At 42.0% G+C, this 25,938-nt stretch overlaps 1 protein-coding gene across 14 annotated transcripts in view; it reads left to right on the top strand.

Moving 5' to 3' along the window:
• Positions 1-21,992, top strand: part of LOC141783828 (ryanodine receptor 3) — a 121,381-nt gene extending 99,389 nt beyond the window's left edge. For 4 of the 14 annotated variants that reach the window (XM_074661369.1, XM_074661363.1, XM_074661360.1 and 1 more), the window contains 30 exons: positions 597-693; positions 2,402-2,511; positions 2,837-2,888; positions 2,977-3,033; positions 3,130-3,229; positions 3,318-3,397; positions 3,478-3,554; positions 4,629-4,702; positions 6,460-6,477; positions 7,131-7,211; positions 7,324-7,412; positions 7,498-7,626; positions 7,761-7,865; positions 10,052-10,133; positions 10,342-11,654; positions 11,824-11,879; positions 12,764-12,935; positions 13,054-13,140; positions 13,234-13,431; positions 14,103-14,233; positions 14,328-14,370; positions 14,467-14,594; positions 14,701-14,761; positions 14,884-15,030; positions 16,621-16,755; positions 16,843-16,999; positions 17,135-17,199; positions 18,908-19,008; positions 19,737-19,788; positions 20,913-21,992. In XM_074661369.1, the coding sequence (XP_074517470.1) occupies positions 597-693; positions 2,402-2,511; positions 2,837-2,888; positions 2,977-3,033; positions 3,130-3,229; positions 3,318-3,397; positions 3,478-3,554; positions 4,629-4,702; positions 6,460-6,477; positions 7,131-7,211; positions 7,324-7,412; positions 7,498-7,626; positions 7,761-7,865; positions 10,052-10,133; positions 10,342-11,654; positions 11,824-11,879; positions 12,764-12,935; positions 13,054-13,140; positions 13,234-13,431; positions 14,103-14,233; positions 14,328-14,370; positions 14,467-14,594; positions 14,701-14,761; positions 14,884-15,030; positions 16,621-16,755; positions 16,843-16,999; positions 17,135-17,199; positions 18,908-19,008; positions 19,737-19,788; positions 20,913-21,008 (4,093 nt within the window). In that variant the 3' untranslated portion in view covers positions 21,009-21,992. The remainder of the gene's footprint in view (positions 1-596; positions 694-2,401; positions 2,512-2,836; positions 2,889-2,976; positions 3,034-3,129; positions 3,230-3,317; positions 3,398-3,477; positions 3,555-4,628; positions 4,703-6,459; positions 6,478-7,130; positions 7,212-7,323; positions 7,413-7,497; positions 7,627-7,760; positions 7,866-10,051; positions 10,134-10,341; positions 11,655-11,823; positions 11,880-12,763; positions 12,936-13,053; positions 13,141-13,233; positions 13,432-14,102; positions 14,234-14,327; positions 14,371-14,466; positions 14,595-14,700; positions 14,762-14,883; positions 15,031-16,620; positions 16,756-16,842; positions 17,000-17,134; positions 17,200-18,907; positions 19,009-19,736; positions 19,789-20,912) is intronic. The other 10 variants (XM_074661367.1, XM_074661362.1, XM_074661361.1 and 7 more) reach the window with 3 other exon arrangements.
• Positions 21,993-25,938: the final 3,946 nt, after the last annotated feature.

Raw genomic sequence — 25,938 nt, 5'->3', positions numbered from 1 at the left:
CCCTTAAGGTAACCTTGTTTATTTACGTTTATTTTCGTTTCTAGTAAAACAATACATTAACCATCATTGTGGCATGTCTTGATAAACCTCACAGTGAAGGTGTCAATAAATAAATAATATATAAGATCGAATGATTCTTAATTACAAAAGTTCTGATCAGTCAGTGGTTTAAGATGTAAATAGCTATTTACAGACTGTTGGTAAAAACGCAGTAAGATCAGTATATATGATGGAGTAGTAGCATTAAAATGTGCCAGAGTGACCAAATTTGGGCTGGCTACTTTTTTCCTCTGGCTGGCTACTCCATATACTTGTAGAATTTCCATTTTATTTAAGCATATAGCACAGGCCTTCGTAACGTGAGTATATGATATTACGATGTCGCTTTTTTTTCGACTTCGGGTAGCTCTCTCTTTTTTCACCATACATGAGTTTGCATCCCTGCATAAGCAACATAACAGCTTCCTCTAAGGTGACCAGTTGGATGTACCAGTACCCTAAACTAACCGCTATTAACCTCTCCTAAAGGGTCTTCTCCCCTCCTCTCTGCTCTGCTCCTATCTAACCCAGGCTAATCTCCTCTCACCCTTCCTTAGGCATCGCTCTATTAACCTCTTCCTCCTGGCCTATCAGAGAATATGGATAGAAACAGAGGAGTACTCTTTTGAGGAGAAGCTAGTGCAGGATCTTGCAGTAAGTACTTGTGTGCCATCTTGTTGGTACCTGTGGGGAGCTGAGCGTCGCCCCCTACAGCACCACTTTTCTTTACTTGTGTCATCATTAAAAAGTGCCCCAAGTCCACCACGTACCACTGGGTCGCACTCTGTCATCCATACGATGTTTTTCAAACAGACCCCCCATTTTTGGCAAGCATGACATCACCGCTGATGTCAGAGCCAGCTGATGTATTTTTGACCACCGTGTTCCATCCAACATCGGTAAGAGGGCATCTCTGCCTCGATGCTTCGACTTACCAATGAAATTTCTGAAAGTTGTGGTGTCTTTCTTAAATTTGAACGATCATAATTCCTCGTTTCTGCATAGCTCTGTGTACGTATGCGAGTCAACTGGAAGTTCATTCATTCCTATAGGAACCTCCGTGATCTCCGATGTGTTTCTGAAACTCCTCCTTCCGTTTTTTTTTTTTTTCCCGGTCCGTAATTTGCCTCTCGTACTTTGAAAATGTTAAACTTTTGTAGCAGATTACGGACAAACCGTATGCACTGTGTGCCAAAATTCTAACTTCCTGTGAAATTAGCGAATTAATAACTGATAGGTGAATGTAATACAGCTCCAAGTGAAAAGTTCAACAGCATATTTCTTAACACCAATGTTAGCTAAATATGCCGTTGAACTTATCACAAAAAATGTATCTTGGCTCGACGGTAAAAAACAGACAATTTCTCTACCAAATCTGCGTTGACATTTCTATCCATCCGTAAAGAGATGCATTTCCTTGCGTTGAACACTAGGGGGCAGTAATCCGTATACTATACAGATTTACAGACGCAAAATAAAAGTGTGTGGAAACGAGGCGTAAAACATCAGTTATGCATTGACTTTGTAGAGAAAGCAGAAGAAAAACAGCACATAGCTGCTTTCTTTACAACTTCAAACAAAAGTGCTTCAAACATATTTCTGCACTTTGTGGCCCCATGATGACCTACAGCATAATATGCAGAGATTGATTGATTAAAACTGCTTAAAGAGGTTTATGAAATACAGTAATAAATGCAGTTTTTATGATCTGGAATAAGAGGCGATCATGAAGGCAAGCTGGAACTTGACATACCCTCACTGTACCAATCGGTGTGTTTTTCTCTTTCAATAATGAAATGAAGATAAAAATCTGACTTTATCCGACTTTTGAAAATCTAATCTTTCTCCACATTATTTGAAATGAAGGCCACAGGGCACCACATAACAAGTTCAGGGTGTGACAGATGAAGAGCTTTATGATCCAGCCAACCAAGCACACACACATAGTTAGAGCAACCCCTACTGAAAAATATTAGTTCCAATGTGTCTGCTATCATGATCGGTCTCTGCTCTGGTGTAAAATGGTAGGAAGTCTATGATAAAGTGTAAACTGGGCTCATGGAGAGTCATGCTTAACTCCATTCGCCACCTTTTAACACTGCTGAACCTCATCCACTGTGTGTGTGTATGTGCCTGTCATTGTGTCTTTGCTTGTGGTTTATTGTCTGCATGCTATCAGTGTATCGCATCACCGTCTTTTTTTCTGACACACCCTGATTCTCTTAAGGTAAGTGGTGTTTAGTTAAGTAACACTTCAATGTTACTGTAACTACTCTTCATACAAAGTATGTAGGGGCTCATATAGTTGATATTGAGACTACGTGGCTCGGCTCCAGTATTTACTCGCATGGTGTTTGTCCAGAAAACGCAGCCCAAAGTGGAGGAAGAGGAAGAGGAGGAGGTCAGAAAGCAGCCAGACCCTCTTCACCAGCTCATTCTGCATTTCAGCCACAACGCTCTGACTGAGTGCAGGTGAATACACACTCACCGTCACACACACCTGGCCACCTGGCACCAACACGCTGTGCTCCATCTGTACTACATAATAGTTTTGGCCTGCCTCAGAGCTAATAAAGAGCTGCATTAAGCTAAATCATCGCCATATATTTTATACTGGGACAGAAACACAAGCAGTTTTTTAGTATTTCTCTGTAGTCTTGCTGTTTGTTGTACTTACATTGCATCAGCTATAAATATAAGCGGTGAAACTTGCTTATTATTGTTAAGATGAGATGTGATGTGATCGTGTGCTACACCAGGTTTAACCACCAGATATGTATCTTCCTTTTTTTGATAGTTCTTTGGAAGAGGATCCTTTGTATATTGCATATGCAGATATGATGGCAAAGGTATTGCATTCTCTAAATTGCTTTTACTGCAATGTATGATGCTGTTCAGCAACATTTTGCAGGTTTGACGTTTTGCTTTCTCTTTCAGAGTTGCGATGAAGGTGAAGAAGAAGAAGACGAGGAAGGAAAAGAGAAAACATTTGAGGTGCTATTGATTTCTCAGGAGTACCGTTCTGCACTTCACTTTGTTTTTTTAATCATATTCAGAAGTGGTGCCAACTGTGTTATCATTTCACTACAGGAAAAGGAAATGGAGAAGCAAAAGATGCTTTACCAGCAGGCCAGACTACATGATCGAGGAGCTGCAGAGATGGTGCTTCAGATGATCAGTGCCAGCAAAGGTAGGAAGAGACACATTCATCATTCTGCCTACTTATAAATGCCAACCTTGGTATCGCCGCTGTATGACGTATGGTTTGTGGTCATCAGGTCGACTTGGTGCTATGGTGACTTTCACCCTCAAACTAGGCATCTCCGTCCTCAACGGGGGAAACATACTGGTGCAGCAGGTACGCAACAGTCGGCACGCACATTTTTTATTGTTAGGAGCATTCAGCTACTGTTTATTGTGTTTTTTATCTTGATGCAGAAAATGCTGGACTACCTGAAGGAAAAAAGAGATGTTGGCTTTTTCAAAAGTTTATCTGGACTCATGATGTCTTGCAGGTAATGAAGCCATGATTAATTATCGCACACTAACCACCTGATTTACGTTTTTGTTTTATTTCACAGGTTTTCACAGTTTGTATTCACAGGAAGTTACTACCTAACCCCGTGAAAACAGTTGTGATATATCTTTCTGTGGCTCCAGTGGAGCTTTGTCAAGTCTGAGAAAATAACTCTGATGATGTCATCGGGGTTATCTGAGCTTGAGCTTGGAGACTAATAATGTATAACATAAAGACATTGAAAGACATGGGTGTTTACTAGGGGTGGGAATCACCAGAGGCTCCATGATACAATATTATCACGATACATGAGTCACAATACGATCTTATTGGGATTTTAAACATTTTGCAATATGCTGAGTATTGCAATAAGATATATTGCGATTTATTACCTTTTTTTCATCTGTGAATTATGCAGTTTGTCAACGTGTTTTATCTAATAAGATACAGTTTTTACTCTGTTTATCTCAGAGTTTTCATTCACATATCTTGAGGTCGGAGGTCGAGGAACTCCTTTGAAGATGGCTATGACAGTTTTTCCTGGCCAAAATTTAGCGTAACTTTGGAGCGTTATTTAGCGGTCTTCCCGACATGCTAGAAAAACATGATACTGATCAATTCCTTAGGTATTCTAGTTTCCTATGATACCAGCAGCTTCACTCTAGCTTTAAGACTGAGCCAGCTACAAGCTCTGAAAGACAGAATAGCGACCAGATTGTAAGAGGTTAATAGTTTTATATAATAAATAATTGATACTTGACGTCTGTGTATCGATACAATGTTGCCACACATAATATCGTGATACTATGCTGTACTGATCATTAATAAAAAGATGCTGTTGGTTGAATTATGGGAAGTGTAGCATGCAGTGTTTTTGGAGCTTGACCTACATTTGGGACTAAAAGTAAACATTTTCCCAACCGTTTTTTGACCTGTCCTGACCTGACCTGATTTTGTACTGTCTCCTATGAATCATTAATGGAAGTGCAATACTCCAGTGCTGGAGTATTGCACTTCAGAATATAGAAATGAAATGTATGCTAATTCAGGCTTTGTCTTTTCTCTCCTGCAGTGTTCTGGACTTAAATGCATTTGAAAGACAAAATAAAGCTGAAGGTCTGGGGATGGTTACTGAAGAAGGATCAAGTAAGTGAGGATACTAAACGTGGTAAACTTCTCTTGAGACCGTCCTAGTTGTTGATTTACCAACAATAATAGTTATTGATTTGTCTTCTACCAGGAGACTTTTAATCACGGTGATGTAAAGATGCACAATATATTTATGACATTAAAGGAGAACAACGGCCTTTTTTAAAACATTGATATTATTCTGGAGGCTATATAACATGATGGAGAAAAAACAAAGCAGCTTGCTCATGAACACTCATATTGCCAGGTGCGTGCCGGGAAACCACAAGGTGGCAGCGTCATCATGGTAAACAGTAACTGCCTGTCAGTGGCGATATGAGTTGGAGTATAGAATTTCAACAACATGAAGAAGAACATAAGACAGGGAAACTGTGTCATACCTTTCTGACTTCTTTCGTTTTCCAGTAGTTATAGTTTATGCAAGTGCTGATCACTGGAACGGAGAGATCCATGACAGCTTGTAGTTTCCACAGTGAGGAACAGCTCACCAGTAAGGCATCTCGGACTATTCCCATCCACGCTCTACTTGGTCAACAAATGTCTTGTAATCTATATGTCTTGAAATTCTATACTCCATTCAAATCGCCACTGACAGGAAGTTAGTGTTTACCGTGATGACGCTGCCACCTTGTGGTTTCCCGGCGCGCCCTCTCTCAATATGCGCGTACATGAGCAAGTTGCAGTGTTTTTTCCATCATGTTATATAGCCTCCAGAATAATATCAATGTTTTAAAAATGTCCGTTGTTCCCCTTTAAGTTCGTACTCTATAAGAAACTTACAAGTCAATATCTCCGCCAAAGTTTGATCTTATGCTTCGTATGATTGCACGAAAAAGCGCAGCATAGACAGAACCTCAATACTAAAAGTTCAGCATTTTATGTGCTACACTGCGTTGCTGCTAACTGCTGATCTGCTGCAGATCTGAGAGGATCTTTGTAAACTGACAACAAAACAGAGGTTATGGAAATTGCAGCATTATTTGTGCAGCAGACGGACCTTTTTCCTTCAGCAACACTAAAAGTTTTCAGCCACTCAGTTTTACAGATGTGGCCCAAGCTCAAGCTATAAGAGATATATATATACAGTATAACGCTGAGGACACATGTAGAAGTCGTATTGTGGCATGATGTGTCTCATTCTGGCTCATGGCGTTACTGCCCTTTTAGTCAGGCTTGTAATTGGCTGAACGGAGCATTAGCTTGACGAAACATCTGCTCTTTAGTTTGCCGTTTGTGCGAGCCCATCTCCATGTCAAGTGTGTTTCATGTGTGTCATGTTACGTGTCATCATCATGCAGGTAAACCTGTGCTACTGTATGTCTAAGTCCTGTCTGGGCCTCGTCTGCCACTTAAAAGCACTCACAGTCACAAGTACATCCACATGAAAATCCACATTCGATCTGATGGGTTGCATACAGTATAAAAAATATGTTTTTCTCATGCATATTCCAGCTCATTTTTCACCTCATGAGCCCAGGCATAAGTGATGGTAACTGTCTAACCTGTAGTCTAAACACCTGCAGTCTAAACACCTGCCTAGCGAGCAGACTGTACTTTAAGACTTTGTTTAATTGTAACCGCATGTCAATGTCGGCAATCAATGTGAGTATGTAAAGATATATCTATAGCGCTATCACTCTCTCCTGTTCCTACTTCTTCTGATTGAATATCAATGTCTTCTCCTTTGCTTATGTCTGCTTTTGTTTTGTTTCTTTGTTTTCTTCTGATCATGTTTTTTATCTCATCGGTCGCAGTCAACGTGAGTGAGCGGGGTAAATACATGGTTTAGATTCTACTCATTCTATGCAATGCTGACATCTTGATTGCTCTCCGTTCAACACCTTTCCTCCCTCTCCTCATCCTCCTCCAATCCTTCTCTACCTCCTCCTCCTCCTCCTCCTACCTTATCCTGAATGCAATACAACCACTTTCTTTGTACCTTGGACTGAAGGGAACGCATGCATGCTTCTATGACATCCGGATAGATTGTTCAGTCCATGGTCAGGTGCCCCAAACTGACTCAAATCTCTCCGCTTCTTCTTTTTGTAAGAAGTCAGTGCTTGTCATCTGTGTGGGAACTTTTAATTTTTGTATTCATTTTGATGATACTAACCAGCGTGTGATAAGAAATAAATCTCCCGAAGCTTTGTTTGTAAGAAAACAACAAAGCTTTGCTGGTATTTTAACAACAAAGCTCAGTTTTATTCCTGTGATAAACCTTGTTTTAATGTGTGAAATGATGCACTATACCTCGTTTGAACCTCAAATATAGTGCACATAATTTGATGGCGTTTGACAGTTATAGAGCAGCTTTATGAGGCAGTGAAAGCTATGCAAGCCCTTATGCCTGTTCTGACATTAAAATGATGGGTCTTTGACCTTCTTATCACCGAAGGGGGCAGTTAATCTCATTTCCTGTCCTCAGATTCCAAGGTGCTGCAGAACGATGAGTTCACTAAGGATCTCTTTAGGTTTCTGCAGCTTCTCTGTGAGGGACACAACAATGGTACGTTTTCCATAAACCAAAATTAAATAAGAGCTGCATGGCTCTAAACAACACACTTGTAGAGGCTGGGTGAATGTACTCAATTACAATTATTGTTTCATCTTCGTTTTAGATTTTCAGAACTTCCTGAGGACTCAGACAGGAAACACAACGACAGTTAACATCATCATTAGTACTGTAGACTACCTACTAAGACTCCAGGTATGATGTTATTACAGACAGATCTAGAAAAACAAATCATATATTCATTCATGTTCTTTAATGTGCTAAATCCTTCTTCTTTTAGGAATCCATCAGTGATTTCTACTGGTACTACTCTGGTAAGGATATTATAGATGAGGCAGGTCAGAGGAACTTCTCCAAAGCACTGGCAGTGGCCAAGCAGGTCTTCAACTCTTTAACTGAGTATATACAGGTACTGTATCACAAACACGCTGCACCACAACACGCACTAATTAACATCCAGAGCTTAAAAGACTGATATTGATGCTGCTCTGTGGTTATCTCTCCTCTCTCTGTACCTGCTGTACTCTATGCTGTGTGCTGCAGGGTCCATGTATTGGGAACCAGCAGAGTCTAGCTCACAGCAGGCTGTGGGACGCAGTGGTGGGCTTCCTTCATGTTTTTGCCAACATGCAGATGAAGTTATCCCAGGTTTGTACTTTTTGTCTGCAATAAAGTGGTGGTACTGCTATGATTTTGTACTGCACTGAATTACAGTTTTGAGGTTCTCAAAGGTCCAGCGTGTAGCATCTGGCGGGATTTAGCGCTGAGGTGAGGAGATTGCAACCAACTGAAGCCTATCCCGTGTGCCAAGCTTGTTGGAGAGCTATAGAGGCTGACGCACAAAACGCAAATGGCCCTCTCTCGAGCCATCTGGAGCAGAGCCAGTGCGTAGAGTGTGTAGAGTGTTTGTGTGCGTGAGAAGTGAGTGGTGAAGCAAGAGAGAGAGAGAGCGGCGGCGGCGATGGGAGCGAGTAACGTTATCGACTCCGGCCCAAGCAGGAAAAGTTAACAGAGTTTGGTTTGTCCGTTCTGGGCTACTGTTGAAACATGGAGAAGGGACCTGCTCCCTATGTAGATATAAACGACTCATTCTAAGGTAACGAAAACACAACGGCTCTTATTATCAGGTGATTTATACACAAAAAAAAACATACTTATTAATAATATACTCCATTTCTGCTAATAGATCCGCCTTATTGTTACACACTTGTCTTTTAAGTATTTCAGGGTTCAACGTTATAACTTGCTCGATCGGGCGCCTGGGTCAGATATCTACTTGCACAAAGTCAGTTTTACTTGCCCTTATGCTTAGCAGATAACAACAAAGTTAGTTGTCACGTTTTATCCGCCTTGCTCTCAAACTTCTCCCAAACTCCTCTCTAACGCCACTAGGTTTCAAGGATATTTGAAATGCTCGCTTGCACTTCAGCTCATAAACTTTGTCTTTACCCGCCGCCGATTTCTCGCGAGTGCCAGATCAGTACTGTGCATGTGCAACTCTCAACAGAGATGAGAAGGAAAGTTGTCTCACTCCGTAGCTACTTCATCATCAGCTCCGCAAAAAAAACCAATGTGTTTAATTCTTTTTTATCGGGCGAGTGAATTGCTAGATATACTAGCCCAATGTGGCATTTTACTTGCCCCAGGCAAGCGGTATGTATTTCTATTTTTTGCTACCTCATACTTCTACATTACAGAGAGAATTACTGTCCATTTTAATCCACTTCATGTATTTGACAGCTACTGGTATAGTTACAGATTAAGATTTTACATATATAACACATGATCATTTGATAAAATATGATGCAGTGTTATAACTATATCTTTTGGCGATTTTCTCTTTATGTGACAGCTTTACTGTATAGGTATGAAAAGGAATTACAGGGGAGAGAGGGAGGTGTGACATGCGACATAGGAAGCCTGCTGGAATCGAATCAGGGTTTGCATTAATGTATGAGCAGAAATTTAATCTTGGGGACGTCTTGTAGCCAAGTGTTAAAGCCATATACTGTTCAAGTGCTTTTACAGCAGGGTACGCGTCTTAATCATTCGACTCCCAGACGTTCCTAAGATTAAATTCCTGCTTATACATTAATACATCAGTGATAATAATCTAATAACATATATATTAATGAACTCTGCATGACGATTAGTTTTACCTAATAATACATTTTCCTGTCAAAACCTAACTTGTAATAATGGAGTACTTTTGAATGGTAGTATTACTACTTTTACTTGTTCAAATTCATCCACCTATTGTATGCGTCTTTGTCAGCCAGAGGCTCCTTTAGAATATCTGCAGCCACTAGAGGTCTCTCCAGGCTCGAGGATAACCTCCGGCTACTGCAGTACAATTCCATATGTCGTTCCACTCAGCTATATGATGTATGACTCCATCATCTATATCTCTTCCATGCCCAATAAGCCAGATCAAATCCAGCCTCCTAACCTTATCTCATGGTCATCAGAAAAGGACAGTAGAAGCCTGTATGAGAGAGCACAGGTGGAGGGGTTTGAATTTAGCGCATCAAAGTACGTCTCAGATTTATGGCATGCTGAATACAGGCTCCATAGAGACCCTAAATGAGTCAGAATGACCTAGCCATCTGCTCTTAAACGGTAAAATAACATTAACCCTGGTGCTGATGGATGGATGTTACCTAGAAGTCCCTCCTGGGCCTCGGCAGGGCCATTGTGGGTCCCCACACTCGGAGGCAGCCTTGATCTCTCAGGGATATTAGACAGGATGGCTGTAGTCTTACAGGGAGGCCGTCAGTAGTCTGTGTGATATAGTGTGAGTCACGAGGTCTCCCTTTTTTGTCTTTTCCTCACAGGACTCCAGCCAGATTGAATTATTGAAGGAGCTGCTGGACCTGCAGAAGGACATGATCGTCATGATGCTCTCCCTTCTCGAAGGTTTACTTTTTGATGACGCACCACATGAGCTGCGCCAGTCTCACTAGTTTGCAAGGATATTGTCTCTTTTGTGACTTTCATCAAACAGATTTGTTTGCTTGGAGTGTGATCAAATATTTACCAAAGCAGCTTTGCTTAATCTGCATGGAGAGTGTTATTGTGTGTACTGACCAACTTTGCTTTGGTCTCTTTCTCCATCACTTCACAGGTAATGTCGTCAATGGTACTATTGGCAAACAAATGGTGGACACCTTGGTGGAATCTTCCAGCAACGTGGAGATGATCCTAAAGTTTTTCGACATGTTCCTCAAGTTAAAGGACCTGACTACCTCGGAAAGCTTCAAGGAGTACGACCCCGAGAGCAAAGGGGTCATCTCAAAGAAAGATTTCCAGAAGTCCATGGAGAACCAGAAACAGTATTCCCAGTCCGAGATCGAGTTTCTTCTCTCCTGCGCGGAGGCCGACGAGAACGACATGTTCAACTACGAGCAGTTTGTGGAGAGATTTCATGAACCCGCCAAGGACATTGGCTTTAATGTAGCCGTGTTGCTGACTAATCTCTCTGAGCACATGCCTCACGATGCTCGCCTCTCCACGTTCCTCGACCTGGCCGAGAGCGTCCTCAGCTACTTCGAGCCCTTTCTGGGTCGCATCGAGATCATGGGTGGAGCCAAGCGCATCGAGAGAGTCTACTTTGAGATCAGCGAGTCGAGTCGCACCCAGTGGGAGAAGCCTCAGGTGAAAGAGTCGAAGCGGCAGTTTATCTTCGACGTCGTTAACGAAGGCGGGGAGAGCGAGAAGATGGAGCTGTTTGTCAACTTCTGCGAGGACACCATCTTCGAGATGCAGCTAGCTTCTCAAATATCAGAGCCGGACCCAGTGGAGCGTCCAGAGGAAGATGAGGACGACAACCAGAGTGTGGTGGAAAACCCGGAAGAGGAAGAGGAGGAGATGGTGATGTTGGAGTCCTCCTCTGCTTTTACGATCGCCTGCATCTCCATGAAAAAAAGCCTCTGTCACTTCCGCCAGCTGCTCACGTTCAAGAGCATGAGGCGGCAGTACAGAAAGTTCAGGAAGATGAGCATCAGGGAGATGGTGCGAGGCTTCTTCTCTTTCTTCTGGATGATCATCACAGGCCTCTTTCACTTTGTTTACAGCCTAGTGTGGGGTTTCTTCCACATCTTGTGGACCACCATGTTCGGGGGCGGCCTCGTCGAAGGGGCCAAGAACATGAAGGTGACGGACATTTTGGGAAACATGCCAGACCCCACCCAGTTTGGGATCCACGGCGACGTGTTGGAGATGGAGAAGATGGAGGCGAGTGAAGCGTCGGCGTTGGCGGAGATGGCTCAGATGGCTCAGGGAGAGGCGGCGGAGTCGGACCTGATGGCTGAGCTGCTGAACATCCAGACCAAGAAGGAGGGAAAGCACGGGGCTGAGCCAGGTTTGGGGGATGTGTCTGAGGTGGTGGTGGGGGACGCTCCGTCCATCGCCAGCGCTGTCAGGCAGAAGAAGGCGCAGGTCAGTACTCATGTCAAATCCAATTGAATAAAAGTACTTCCATTCCCAATCATATCTCAACTGAAGACACTACAACATTAGTATTGACGTTTTACTTGAAACACATTTGTTATTATATCAGAACAAACTGTTTAAGTGATTGATGGTCAAAACAATGTATTTGTTATAGTTGGCTGCAAAGAAGAGCAAAAATGGAGACTACAAATCGGATTCAGAGAAAGGAGAGTGAGTGTTCTTCATTTGTTAATTTTTCAACTTCAATGGAATTGCAATTGATATATTTTGTATGTGATTATACCATCTTTAAAGGGACTCTACGTAAGAAACAGAATTTTTTCGTTAACAGCGACACCTGTGGCCGTTAACTCAACGGAAGTCAGCGTCCTGTTGCTCGCGCTTGTGCTCGCTCTACATAGACATGAACGAGCATAGGTCAAAACAGTGAGGCGACACACGTCAGCTAAAACCGCAATATCACTCTATAGTTCACCTGCTTGGCAGTAATGTTAGCTGACCAGACGAAGGTCTCTCCATGAATCACTGCTGATCCTAGTGTTAGGTTTTCCTGCTTCAGACTCCCGTCTTCTGCAGTGTGCACGCATGCACGTGAGAGGTGGAGCGATTGAGAACGAGTCCGGTGTGTGAGTGAAGGCAAGCAGGCAGGCAGAGGAGCAGAGCAGCATCGACTCCGGTCCTGGGGACCAAAGTTACATCCTCCCCTGTGTCTTCTGGCCGCGGTTGGGGGGCTGGAGCAGGAAGAGTTGACACTGTTTTGCAAGACGGGCTACACTAGATATAACTTTGCGGTTTTGGTGCTTCCGTGTAGTTTGTGTTGGAACAGCGTAGCCACACGCGAGCGCGCATGGGACACCGACACGATTTATACGTGTAAGAAGTTACGAACAGTACCTTTTAAATATTTTCTGATGTACCGTCGGGTTTTGCTGTCAGCACATATTCAAACATTTTCAAATCCTTCACAAAGGGGCTTTTAGTATGAAAAATGTCAGATATTTAACATGATTTAAGTGAACTCCTGATGGGATGTGAATGTGGACCTTGAGGCAGCATGTATCTGTCTGCCACTAATAGAGAAATTATTGTTGCAGTTCAGAAGATGGCGAGAAGAAGGACCCCGACAAGGGCAAAGACGAAGGCCCTCCAGAGCCTCCAGTGGCGAAGAAAGCCCCGAAGAAGAGGCTCGGCCCGAAGAAAGAACTACCAGAGGTCTTCATGGCCAGCTTCTTCGCTGGCTTGGAAGTCTACCAGACCAAGATGCTGGTCAGATATTGTCCTCACAGCTGTCTTAAAAGAACAAGATCAGAACTATTAGCTTGGAGAATATTAATCTTGTTGCATAAAGTATATACGACTGATGCAGGAATTATTATTTTCACAGAATTACCTGGCCAGAAACTTCTACAACCTCCGTTTCCTGGCGCTTTTCGTCGCCTTTGCCATCAACTTCATTCTGCTCTTCTACAAAGTAAGCTTGAAGTTAAGGTATCATAATGTATATACAGTATAAGGGTTGAATATGCTTTGATAAATACCTTTTAAACGTCTCATTGTCTTTCAGGTGACCGGTGATTACTCAGACGATGAAGACCCCTGGAATGGTCGAGGCAGAACTGGGGAGGAGGAAGAAGATGAGGGTGCACTTGAGTATTTCGTCCTGCAGGAGAGCACAGGTTACATGGCGCCAACGCTTCGCTGTCTGGCGATACTACACACCATCATATCTTTCCTGTGTGTAGTGGGATACTACTACCTGAAGGTACATTAACACCAGCTGACAAGAAAACACAAGTTTTCACTTCAGATTTAGTATTTTATTTTTATTAAAGGTGTAATAATAATAGCCACAAATGATTTTATTTAAAAAAATTTACACGGCTTTGTTGAATACTCGATTCTGATTGGTCAATCACAGCGTTCTACGGTCTGTTATTTCTTTATAGCAGACCGTTGCTATGTATAACAGACTGTTGCTATGGACACAGATCTGATGTCAGACTTGATTTCTTATGGAGGTAGTTGTGTAATAAGCGGGATAATGTACATGTAGTGGGCGATTGTTGCGAAAGAAACTCCTCCAGGGCTCCGCGTTGGGGTTTATTTCACAACAATGACCCGCTCTAAATATTAATTTAGCATTTCTGGTTGAGCAAAAAATAGGAACAATAAACATATTTTACAAGATTTTCTTTTACATTTCTTTTTTAAATATCTCGTCAATGCTTTTTTTCACTTAAGTCTGAGTTTTATATTTCAGTGAGAACACTTGTATGTTGTGATCGCTGACATACACACACACTCATGCACTTCCTGTTGCTTTTAGACAGGCTGTATATACAGCATGTTGACATCAAACACCATCATGTATGTAACTGTATGTTATTTCCTTTACTGCACTAATGATGCAGCCAAACTCCCTTTGTGTCCAAGGTGCCCCTGGTGGTGTTCAAACGTGAGAAGGAGATAGCGAGGAAGTTGGAGTTCGCCGGCCTCTACATCACAGAGCAGCCGTCAGACGACGACATCAAAGGGCAGTGGGACAGACTGGTCATCAATACTCCGTGAGTCGACTACAGAGTAGCTATCCAACTCACAGCCGTAATCTTTTATAAACAAAGGATTAATGCAGATTTTTTTTTTTTTTTGCTGTTACAGTTCCTTCCCCAACAACTACTGGGATAAATTTGTCAAACGCAAAGTAAGGTTAATTCTTGCATAATCTGTTCTACATACACACCATAAACCCAGTCTGGTGATATTTACTTGTGTACTTCTGCTCTGCTGCTATTTGTAGGTGATCAAAAAGTATGGAGATCTGTATGGAGCCGAGAGGATCGCAGAGCTGCTGGGGATGGATAAAAGTGCCCTGGATTTCAACCCTACAGAGGAAACTGTTGCCAAGGAGGCTTCACTGGTGTCCTGGTGAGCAATTAGACGGATAATTTAAGAGCAGTCAGGCTAAAAGTGCTTAAATAGAGGTCAAATAGAAAATATGAGCCGCTCATATGAACCTTTTCTTTGTTGCCAGGTTGAGCTCGATTGACACAAAGTACCACGTGTGGAAACTGGGGGTGGTGTTTACAGACAATGTAAGTTTGAGATGATTAATTGCTCTGTTTTGTGGTTTTATGGATGGCAGAGTGAGGTGATTGATGATATTATGACCAGACAGATGGATTCAGATCAACTTGTCATTTTGTTTCTCTACCAGTCATTCCTGTATCTAGTGTGGTACACCACCATGTCCATCCTGGGCCACTACAACAACTTCTTCTTCGCTGCTCACCTGCTGGACATCGCCATGGGCTTCAAAACCCTCCGCACCATCCTCTCTTCTGTCACACATAACGGCAAACAGGTGAGGACGAGGAGGGTGCAGTTTTGCTTTCCGAGCAGCAGGGGTCACTGCAGAGTTAGTTGGTCGTGGTTGGGTTGAAACCACAGCCTGATTATTCCCTGATGTGCAACCACAAGCCACTTTTATCACAGTTTCCATGTTCCTGTCCCACTGATGGTATTTTGGGTAATACTGGTGTCAAGCCTGCTGTCAGTACTGTACAAACAAATCAATTATGTCTCATTTTGCTTTAGATTATTTTACAGACTGGACATTAGACACATACATTACATGCAAACACGATACATTCGCAAATACAAAGAATGCAAAACAATTTCTGCACAAAAGCAAACAACAAAGGAATATCAGACAGGGGTGTTGCACCATTACACATAATCTGGTAAGGAGTTCCAATATGCCCTTACCGTATCCCATAATCCCTCTAGGCCCTGATCAAGATGCCTTCATGTGGCAGCAGCTCTTTCCATCCCATTAAATCCTTGAATTCTTCCAACCAACTGCTCATGCTAAAGCAGGTTGGAGTTCATACCTTCCAGTTCAAACAATTCTCCATCAGCAGCAAGACAACCCAGTGTTACACATCTCCTTTTCTTAACAGAAAACCCTCTATTTAGTCTCCTCCTAGTATTCACAGTATAGGACATATAGGAACGTCACCCTGGAGGATCTCAGTGAGGTTATGTACCGCTGACCAGAGAGAGTTTGTGTGTGTCTGGTCCCCTGAGTAATCCTTCTCACCTTTTTAACTAAGAAATATGTTTCTCTACACTTCCTGAACATGGTTGGCAGGTATCATACTTGGTGCCTTGTGTCACCTTCTGTGCAGCATGTTGTAATGGATGTGAAAATGATGCTCGGTTGAGCTAGTAAATATTTTGTGTTGTGTCAATACTTGTATCTTTATATCCAATAATTGCATCTCTCACTTGTGAGATAATTGTGAGAACTAAGGCAGTAGGAAGAGATAAAAGTGGAGGAAGTGAGGATGCGTACTGTAAATGTGAATCTAGATGCACCCAGTATCCTCTGACATTTGAGTTCAAATGGCTCACTTTGCCTTCATGTCACGCCCGATGCTGACTGCCGGTTCTTGCAGGGGATTCTCATGTCAACTGCCCAGAGGCGCAAATCAAAATTTAATGTCACCTCAATCTCCAAATGGCGAGGCCCCGAGGAATCGCCGACACCTCCCACACTCCGAGCTGCCTGTGGGGCAGATCAATCGCACCACCAACCCTAATGCAGTTTACTGCTGCTTCTACTGTTGTTGCTGTTTAGGTTCCTCAGCATCTTAATGGAGTTTTACGTTAGATGTAAACATGAATTTATATAAATATAAACGGGATGTGTGTGATTGCTTACTACGCTAAACTCTCTTATCCTTTCCACTCATTTGAACTTTTCCCTTCTCGCCGCCTGCTCTTCTCTCGCCGCCGGCAATCCCATCGCGTTCCTCGTGAGGGTTTAACCGCTTTTTATAGAACACGAATGGGAGCTGGCGGCTTTTTCTAGTTTATACCCCAACTACATAAATAGACGGGAAGTTGGAAGTGACACTTCAATGACTGCCGTCTGCGTTTCTCTCTTCAGCTGGTGTTGACAGTGGGCCTGCTGGCAGTGGTGGTCTATCTCTACACTGTGGTGGCCTTCAACTTCTTCAGGAAGTTCTACAACAAGAGCGAGGATGAGGACGAGCCAGACATGAAGTGTGATGACATGATGACTGTGAGTATTAATCACATGTATTTTGAATTGTAGACACACCCAGACACCAACAGGTCTGAGCTCAGCCCCCCTCATGTGTTTCCACAGTGTTACCTGTTCCACATGTACGTCGGGGTGAGAGCGGGAGGCGGTATTGGGGATGAGATCGAGGACCCAGCTGGTGACCCCTATGAGCTCTACCGCATCCTGTTTGACATCACCTTCTTCTTCTTCGTCATCGTCATCCTCCTGGCCATCATCCAGGGTAAGCTCCTTTCCTCACAGCAGTAGATCCACGTTACGCTCCGTACTGTATCTTTAGGAAGTGAAGGGTGTCAGGTTGTGGTTGCACAGATACAGTTTATATCATGTCCTCACAGCATTTCCTTTGTGGTTGCAGGTTTGATCATTGATGCCTTTGGAGAGTTGAGAGACCAGCAGGAACAAGTCAAAGAGGACATGGAGGTGAGAGGAGATTTAATTCTCACCCATACTGGCTAACCTATTCAAAATCTGTTCAAAATGTACCTTAAAGGGAGATTTGTCAAGTATTTAATACTCTTATCAACATGGGAGTGGGCAAATATGCTGCTTTATGCAAATGTATGTAGATATTTATTACTGGAAATCAATTAACAACACAAAACAATGACAAATAATGTCCAGAAACCCTCACAGGTACCGCATTTAGCATAAAACAATATAACATGGCAAACTGCAGCCCAACAGGCAACAACAGCTGTCAGTGTGTCAGTGTGCTGACTTGACTATGACTTGCCCCTTTACTTCATGTGATTATCATAAAGTGGGCATGTCTGTAAAGGAGAGTCTCGTTGGTACCAATAGAACCCATTTTCATTCACATATCTGGAGGTCAGAGGTCAAGGGACCCCTTTGAAAATGGCCATGCCAGATTTTCCTCGCCAAAATTTAGCGTAAGTTTGGAGCGTTATTTAACCTCCTTCCAGACAAGCTAGTACGACATGGTTGGTACCAATGGATTCCTAAGTTTTTTAGTTTCACTCTAGCTTTAAAACTGACCCTGGTACAACCTAAAAATCGCAATTTGCATTAATGCATTACAGAAATTAATGGCTTCAAAACAACTTAGTGTTCACGCGTTATTATTGCGTTAACTTTGACAGCCCTAATATACTGTATATATATATATATAGTATTATATACAGTATATATATATATATATATATAGTATTATATACAGTATATATATATATATATATATATATATATACTATATATATATATGCAAATTGTAAGCACTTTCCTTCATCCATCATTGGTAACATTAACGATCAATGAATGGATTAATCATAATTAAAAAAAAAAACTGAATTTTGCTTACATCAAACAATACCAAATGCGTTTTCTTTCCTCAGTCAAAGCTTTATTTCCACAGCAACATATTGCATTTACTCTGACAGCATTACTGTATATAGCTTATATGAAACCTATAAAGATGTAGAGGCCTAGACATATTAAACACATTAAATATAATTGAATAACAGATAACTTGCGGAGCGCGCTCATAAAAATGATCTCCACTAACATATAGCCTAGTTTTAGGCTATAAAAAAGACGCTAAAAAACAACTAAATGTAACGCTGCAACAAGAGAATGATGCATATTTCTATACACACTGTACGTAGATAAAGACGGAGGAAGGAATTCATCTTTTGCATGTGTACGTTTTTCTTACATTGTCACAATATCATCCTGAGTCTGGTATATTTTACAGAGAGTAAAGCCCCTTAACTTTAACACTGTCTGTGTGAAAAGGAAATTCCTTTCCTTTCAGGACAGCTTGAGTTTATACATGTGGTCTACTTTTGTTTTTGGAGCTCTCCATCTCTCTTCAGAGCCTTTTAAGCAACAGTCAGTCAGATGAAGGTCAGAGCACGGTCCATTTGGTCCTTAAAGAGATTGCAGTGACAGGGGAAAATAAATATTTAGTTTAAAGTACGAGTGTTAGCCCAGATAACCCTGATGACATCATTATCATCATTATTTTCTCAGTCTATACAAAGCTCAGAATACTTGATACAACTCTTCCCAGGCTGAGTAGAGCTAACCGTGATGAGTGAACTGATCTTTATGTGTAAAATGAGTGGAGTGCAGGTGCTCCTAATTATCTCTTTTTGTTTTCTGTCCTCAGACCAAATGTTTCATTTGTGGGATCGGTAATGACTACTTTGACACGACGCCTCACGGCTTTGAGACTCACACCTTACAAGAGCACAATTTGGCCAACTACCTGTGAGTATCCCACAGCCAAGCGTGTTGTGTAAGCGTTTTATTGCAAAATGTGATAATCGTTATCGTGATCTCTCACCAACAAGCGTTGCCTCTAATCTGTAATTCAACCACGTGATTGATGGCTTTAGCACATTGCCACAGCGTCAGGGCCAAAGTCGCTAATAGCCGCAGTGATCCAGAACACTAGATCCCTTCAGGTATTCTTTCCATCTGTCTCCGTGTTTCCCCCGCACTCCCCCGCTCATCCACTGTTTCTGCGTAATGCCCGTGACAATAGAAAGTCTCAGTCCATTTGCGCTCACAGTCAGCTGGCCGCAGGATATAAGAGCGACCTCATTATGTTGCCTCATTACTATTTAATGCCATGAACTTTATTGGGAAATAGGTTTTGCGATAGCGTGCTCTCATACAGTATTCATCAGGATTTGGCAGACTGCGATGCCCAACAGAGATACAGCGGCCCGTTGCCATTTACACTTGATTTGGGAAACAACAGGTGATTCTGTGATGGATATGGGATGGCGTTACTGTGTTTGACACACGCTTCAGAAATTGTCTCTAGTAACACAGAGTGTGACATTTCCATTTCCTGTTAATAAGATGTTGGAGAAAACAAATGTGCCTCAGCTAAACCTTTGTTTTCTACTCTCACATATTTAGGTGACAGAATGTGAAAGCTTGTCATCTGACATTTTTGTTTTGTCTCATTGGCCTGGCTTTCTCTAAAGGTTTTTCCTGATGTACCTTATCAACAAGGACGAGACAGAGCACACTGGCCAGGTACAGTATGACTCCACACTAATGACCTTTTCTCTGACGAGTCTCCAACCAGCCGACAGTAATGAAATTATTACAATCATTATGCTGTCAGAGATAATGTGGCGTTGTCTGTATGTGCCGAATGATTTAAAGGAACAGTGTAACATTTCAGGGATCTATTAGCAGAAATGGAATATAATATTCATAACTATGTTTTCATCAGTGTATAATAACCTGAAAATAAGAATTGTGTTTTCGTTAGCTTACAATGAGCCCTTCATATCTACATAGGGAGCGAGTCCACCATGTTGCTCCGCCATGTTCATATAGTAGCACAGAACAGACAAACCAAACACCGGCTCTAGAGAGAGTCTTTAATGTTTTTTTAGTTACCTGAAGGCCACCGTAGTTCTCCGACACGCTTGTGAAACCGCGGTAACGTGAGCCGCAGAGTGCAAAACCATGGTACCGAGGCGAATGGCGTTTTTGCACTCGGCGGGTCACGTGACGCAGGAAGATCACAAACATATCTTGTGTTCTTAATGTAGACAAATTGACCAATTTAGCTCACATTTATTAGGATAATACATTTGTGGTAAAAATAGGCATTCCTCAATTATATTCAAATAGAGTATATAGATTTGCCACACTTTTTTAAACATTAAAAAAATATACAGAAACCATCTTTTACAAAAACGTACTGACACAGGCATTTAAAGAGTGAGCATAATAACCAGGCAACAGCCACAATTAATTATTTGTTGTTTTGTTAACTCACAGAATTAATATTATTTGACTACAGCTGAGTAAATGTGACATAAATATGACAGCTGACATTATTGATAACAACTGCTATAAAGACAACTATAATGGCAGTTGTCGTTTTTGCCAGTAAAGTCAATGGTCATCAACTTAAACTTTGACTTCCTACAGCTAATTAAGACAGTGTTGATTATTTAAATTATTAAAATTGCAGCAACACATGTAAATTTCACTTTTTGAAATTGCAATTTTCATATCAAATCATTCAGCCCTGGTCTGAGCATATTTTTGTATGCATGTACACATTAGTTTGTGTCCAAAAGGTGTGTTACTTATAATTTTGAGTAACGCTTTGATGTCCATGTCTGCGTGTCTGACTCCAGGAGTCATACGTGTGGAAGATGTACCAGGAGCGCTGCTGGGATTTCTTCCCAGCTGGAGATTGCTTCCGCAAACAGTACGAAGATCAGCTTGGATAGAGCAGATGCATCCTCTTTACCTCTATCCATATGAAGTGGGCTGCTGGAACTTGTAGTCCTACATACAGCTGCTGGACTACAACACCACACAGTCATCCCACCACTGCTTCAGACTGGCCGGAGGAGAGACGAGGCAAGATTTCTTTTTTATCTCTAAAAGAGAATCGTCTCGTACCCGCGTCAGACGTCCCCTCGTCACCGCCGGTACAGTGCCAGTCTACGAGGATACGACCTGTAACTTGCCCAGACATTTTCTTTTTTTTAAGTTTTGGGACTCGTCTTTGACAGCGTGTTGCCTTTTACTCCACATAACCCCAAATCATTGCACAATTTTTGTTTTGTCTTTTTGAGAAACACTGGGTTGTGTGGGGTCACGGGACAATGTGTCAGTCATATTATGCACAAGAACCCAACTTCAATATTTTTGAGAATGTTGAACTTGAGACTTAATGCCAAAAGAAAAGGGGAGGAGTTCAGTAGATTTACTATGATAGTGCGCAAAAAATATAATGTGAGAAAAGTTTCAGATGTTGTGATCTTGCATATTGAGATGTTTTAGAATGAAGTGGCAAAAAAGGTTTATTATGTAGGATAAAAAAAAAAAAGCCTAATTTTTTCATGAAGTGCCTTACTGTACTGTATCTACATTACAATGAAGCTATGCAAAACTTTAGTTTCTTCTTTATTGTATGTAAGTACAGTAATTCTCCTGGAGCGGTATCAAGTAGCTGTCCAGATATGTAGTTTGTGGCTGAACTTTCTCATTTTTCAACAGCACTGGTTTGATTTGACAGATTTTTTTTTTTTTTTGCCGAATGCAGCATAACTGCAAACGTTCGAGGTACAAAGTGTAAAAATGACTCAGCAGAATTTACTGAACACCTTCAAACAAGAACAAAAAATGTAATTGCTATTGTATGGCCATTTGTATGTAGTAGCTTTGCGGATCTGTGCATTTCTTTTGATGGGAAAAAATAAATCAATGCAAGAAATATTCATGCTTATTGCTATTCATTGGGACTCATATTTAATATTCAAAATACACCCACATAAAGTACATTTCAACTTTTAAAAACTGTTCCTTCCTGTTCACCTCAGCGTCATAACAGGACGAGTTATTTCAAGTCTTAAAGCTCTGAGACATCTGCCAACATCTGCCTCTGCAGCTAATCCAAATCTTTTCAAAATAAGATACCTACTGAGTGCAAACAGCCGTTGGCTTTAGTTCTAAGTTAATTCAACTCCCCTCAAACCTCAAAGCTATATCATAACCGTGACCGTCCTGCAGCTTTTCATTACCGCGTGGTACAGTAGCACTGGGTGAGTAAATGTGCACTTCTGGTTTGGTCAGAGAAGCAGGACGGGGCCTCAGCGGGCACCATGATGGGAGTTTTAGCCCTGTTACCCACGGTGCCACCTGTCAGCTCGCATCATGTCACCACACCTCAGGCACCACACAGCGCTGCAGCCTGCTGCTGAGAGCAGCTCTGCCTCCTGTATAACAGCTCCAGCACGGTGACTGGTTTTTATGGTTCCAGCACACTGTGAGGAAATTATAGTTTTAAAATTAAAAAGTGACGTCTCAAAAATGAATAGTAACTGCAAGATTAAAGAAGCCACATTCATCACTAATTGTCTTCAAAAGCTGTGATAGTAAATATCACATTAATATGGTTTTGAGTGCACTGCGTAAAAGCAATATCAAACTCAATTTAAAGTTTCGGATATATGATTTGCTCTAACAAGCAAAAGGGGCTGCTGCCTTATTTAGCATATTATGTGGCCATTATGGCAACGGGAGAAAAGCAATGTGTGAAGTCACGGATATGATCATTCTCAATAATTTGACATAATGAAAGCTGTGGGAGGCCGTTCTCAACATGAAACGGTAACAATTAAGCCATCAAATAACTGGAGACTATTATACCTATTAACTTCTACTTTGTTAACTCTGGTGGGAGCAAAATGAGCTTACGCCTGTAATTTTGCGCTCAAATGGCTTGTTGAGAGAACTTGTGCCACATGAGTCGTGTTTCAGCAAATATTAGAAATATTGGACTTTGAAGTATCGTGTCAATATTCAATTCTGTCTCCAACATACCAAACAAGCCTGAGATATGTTAATGTAATGCACAAAATAGACGGTTTTGTGTTATACATCCTGCACAGGCACAACATAGAGAGGTTTCTGATGAGGTTTTGTTTTTTGTTTTTTTGCTCACTTGTTGTTAAATTCAGACTTAAGCCATAAATACATTCTGCTCTGTAAAAATACAAGAGAATTTAGACTAGAGACCATCCTAAGATGGGATCACATCAGCCGCGACGCAAAATCGGGCAAGTGGCACTACCTACCCCCTTTGGGCGTCCTTGCTCGGACCACACCCATCTTCGAACTCGGCTTTCATTTTGATCTCAACTGAACCCGGTCTAACAGGAAGGCGTATAAATAGCACGACAATACACACGGACGTTTTCACGTGTCATTTGTACGCCCCAAATCTACCTTAACGTGTGCAGCTAGATTGAGGCAACAAAACCACTTAGTTAGGTTTAGGAAAAACGTCATGGTTGGCCTTAAAATAAGTACGTTAACTAAGTGAAATATGTACAGAATCAATGCAACGCAACATAATTACGGAAACTTACAAAACAAAACACCGGTCTCCTGGTTGAAAGTCCTGTGTTTGTTGGACTCTTCCACCTCCCCTTCCGCTCACCATAAGCGGTCTTTCTCACTTTTTATTCTACGTAACTAACTTTAAGCGTGGCATATTTACTCAGATGTGTTTACATTGCAGTCAGTACAGACTACATGGCGTACAAGTGACAAACGCAAGAAAGGCGTTCTTATTGCAAGCTAAATGTCTTGCGCATTATTGTGTCATTCATACGCCTTTTAGTGTAACGGACTGCTCAACTACACACCTGTTAAGTTTTGTGACGCCAAATTGGGCAAGTGGCGTAAAGTGTGTGGGAGGGCAATGACCCCTTCGCTCCTTTGCTCGCACCACGACCATCTTCGAAGTGTAACTTCATTTTGATCTCAACTGTAGATCTGTAAAATTTCGTGGCTGCATCTTGCACGGTTGCGATGCTATTGCGGTCACAATATCTGTCCACAGACTAAAACTGCCCCTGTGGTACCGCTACAGTAGGTGTCTCCAGGACCACATTTTGCCAAGATGACACGATCAAGGACACTGAAGGTGAAAATAATACCAACCACTGGTGCGATTGGTAACAAACTCCCCCGAGAAAAAGCTGACGTATTCAAGTGCTTTTCTACAGTTTCTCCATTATGTTACCTGGGACACGGTAAGGAGAGAGGGACATTTAGCGGGCAGCTTGTTGACAGCAGCTCTTCACACATACAGGCCGACTCCAGAGGCTGGATCTCCATAGAGCTGTGATAAAACAAGACACATGGCCAGAGGCTTAAGGTGGAATGACACAACCCAGGGGGCGTTTTACACTTCAGTCCACCACTGTCCTCTTCAGGTGGATAGCTTTTTACAATTTAGATGACTCTAAAACATGGATAAAACATGTTTTGCTTTTGTTTTGGTAAACATCTGTTGTTTTAAAATGACTGTTATGAACTTGGAGTGCTAATTTGGAGATATTAGCCCCCTATCTGTGCTGCATTCAGTATGCAATATATTTTGGTGTAATCTTGCCTGCTGTAATGCATAACCCCTGTCCCCCCCTCTCTCCATGAGTCTCCCAAATAACCTATTGCTGATGTAATGCAGCTGAAAGTTGTATCCGGCCTGTCAGCTCCTGGTGTGCAGCGCTGTGGAGTGACAGATAGGTCGGGAGAAAAGAGAGAGCAGCTTGAGTCACAACGCGTGCTGTGTCCTTCAGCTGGCGACCTGCCGAGAAACCTCCAACTGGTCACAAGTCCCTGCATATTGTCCCGTTGATGCATCCCGTCAGGGTTTGAGCCTTTCATGCAACATCACACAACAAACAACACCTTAGCAGCTAAACCCGGAATGAAGAGGAGGAGAAGAAGCAATTTGGGTAATTTCCCTCTTCATTAAAGAAGCTTAATCAACTCTGATGGCCTCTAATGGCTAACTGAATCTCACTTTGTCTTACTGATTTGTAGGACAGCATGCCGCTTACCTTCAGCTGATAGCTTAATTGTCATCAAAATTGATGACCTGCGTCTGTGTCATTTACAAAATACCAAATGTGTGTCACCTGTACAAAATGAGACGTAATTGGTCATTTTCAAGATCAGCCCTTGACCTTGTTTAAGTCTTATTTTAAAGATGCTCTATATGATATCAGAGTATTAATATAGCAGCAAACAACTATTTGTTATGTAAAGATATAGAGGAGTAATGTCTACCTGAGCAGAGAATGAAGTCGCTCTCCCTCTGTGTGTGTTGTAATCTGAGCTTCTCCTTGCTTTGTTTACATAGCCAGGCCAGCCTCACGTGCCTTGTAGTGCATGTGAGCGTGCCCCACTGAATAGCCCACAACCGCTGCTCTGCACCGCTCTCATACAGCGATCACAGTTGATAATGCCATCCCGACTCACGGCGCCGTTGTGGAAGCGTAGCACCCACCCACACTGTTAGCTTTACCAGCACTGTTTACCTCACATTTAGCTCCTTTAATGATCCATCCGCTGATAAAAACTGATGTGATGTGGTCAAAAAGTACGAAAGCTAAAAAGTAGTTAGCAAACCTGGAGTTGTGATTGTTTTGTCAAAACGAAACAAGTGATCAAGACTGGACGATTGAAGATTGATTGGTGATACTACTTAAAACAATCAGATACTGTATGACATTTTTTTTCTAATTTAGGGGATTCCTTTCTAAGCATCCTTGTATTCGGACGGTACAGAAACCTGCAATTATTACATGGCTTTGTTGAATACTCGATTCTGATTGGTCAATCTCGGCGTTCTACGGT

The sequence above is a fragment of the Sebastes fasciatus genome, chromosome 15 (genome assembly GCF_043250625.1).
Source record: "Sebastes fasciatus isolate fSebFas1 chromosome 15, fSebFas1.pri, whole genome shotgun sequence".
Lineage (NCBI taxonomy): Eukaryota > Metazoa > Chordata > Actinopteri > Perciformes > Sebastidae > Sebastes > Sebastes fasciatus.
The sequence above is the reverse complement of the archived record's forward strand: the minus strand, read 5'-3'. Positions and strand labels throughout refer to the sequence as shown.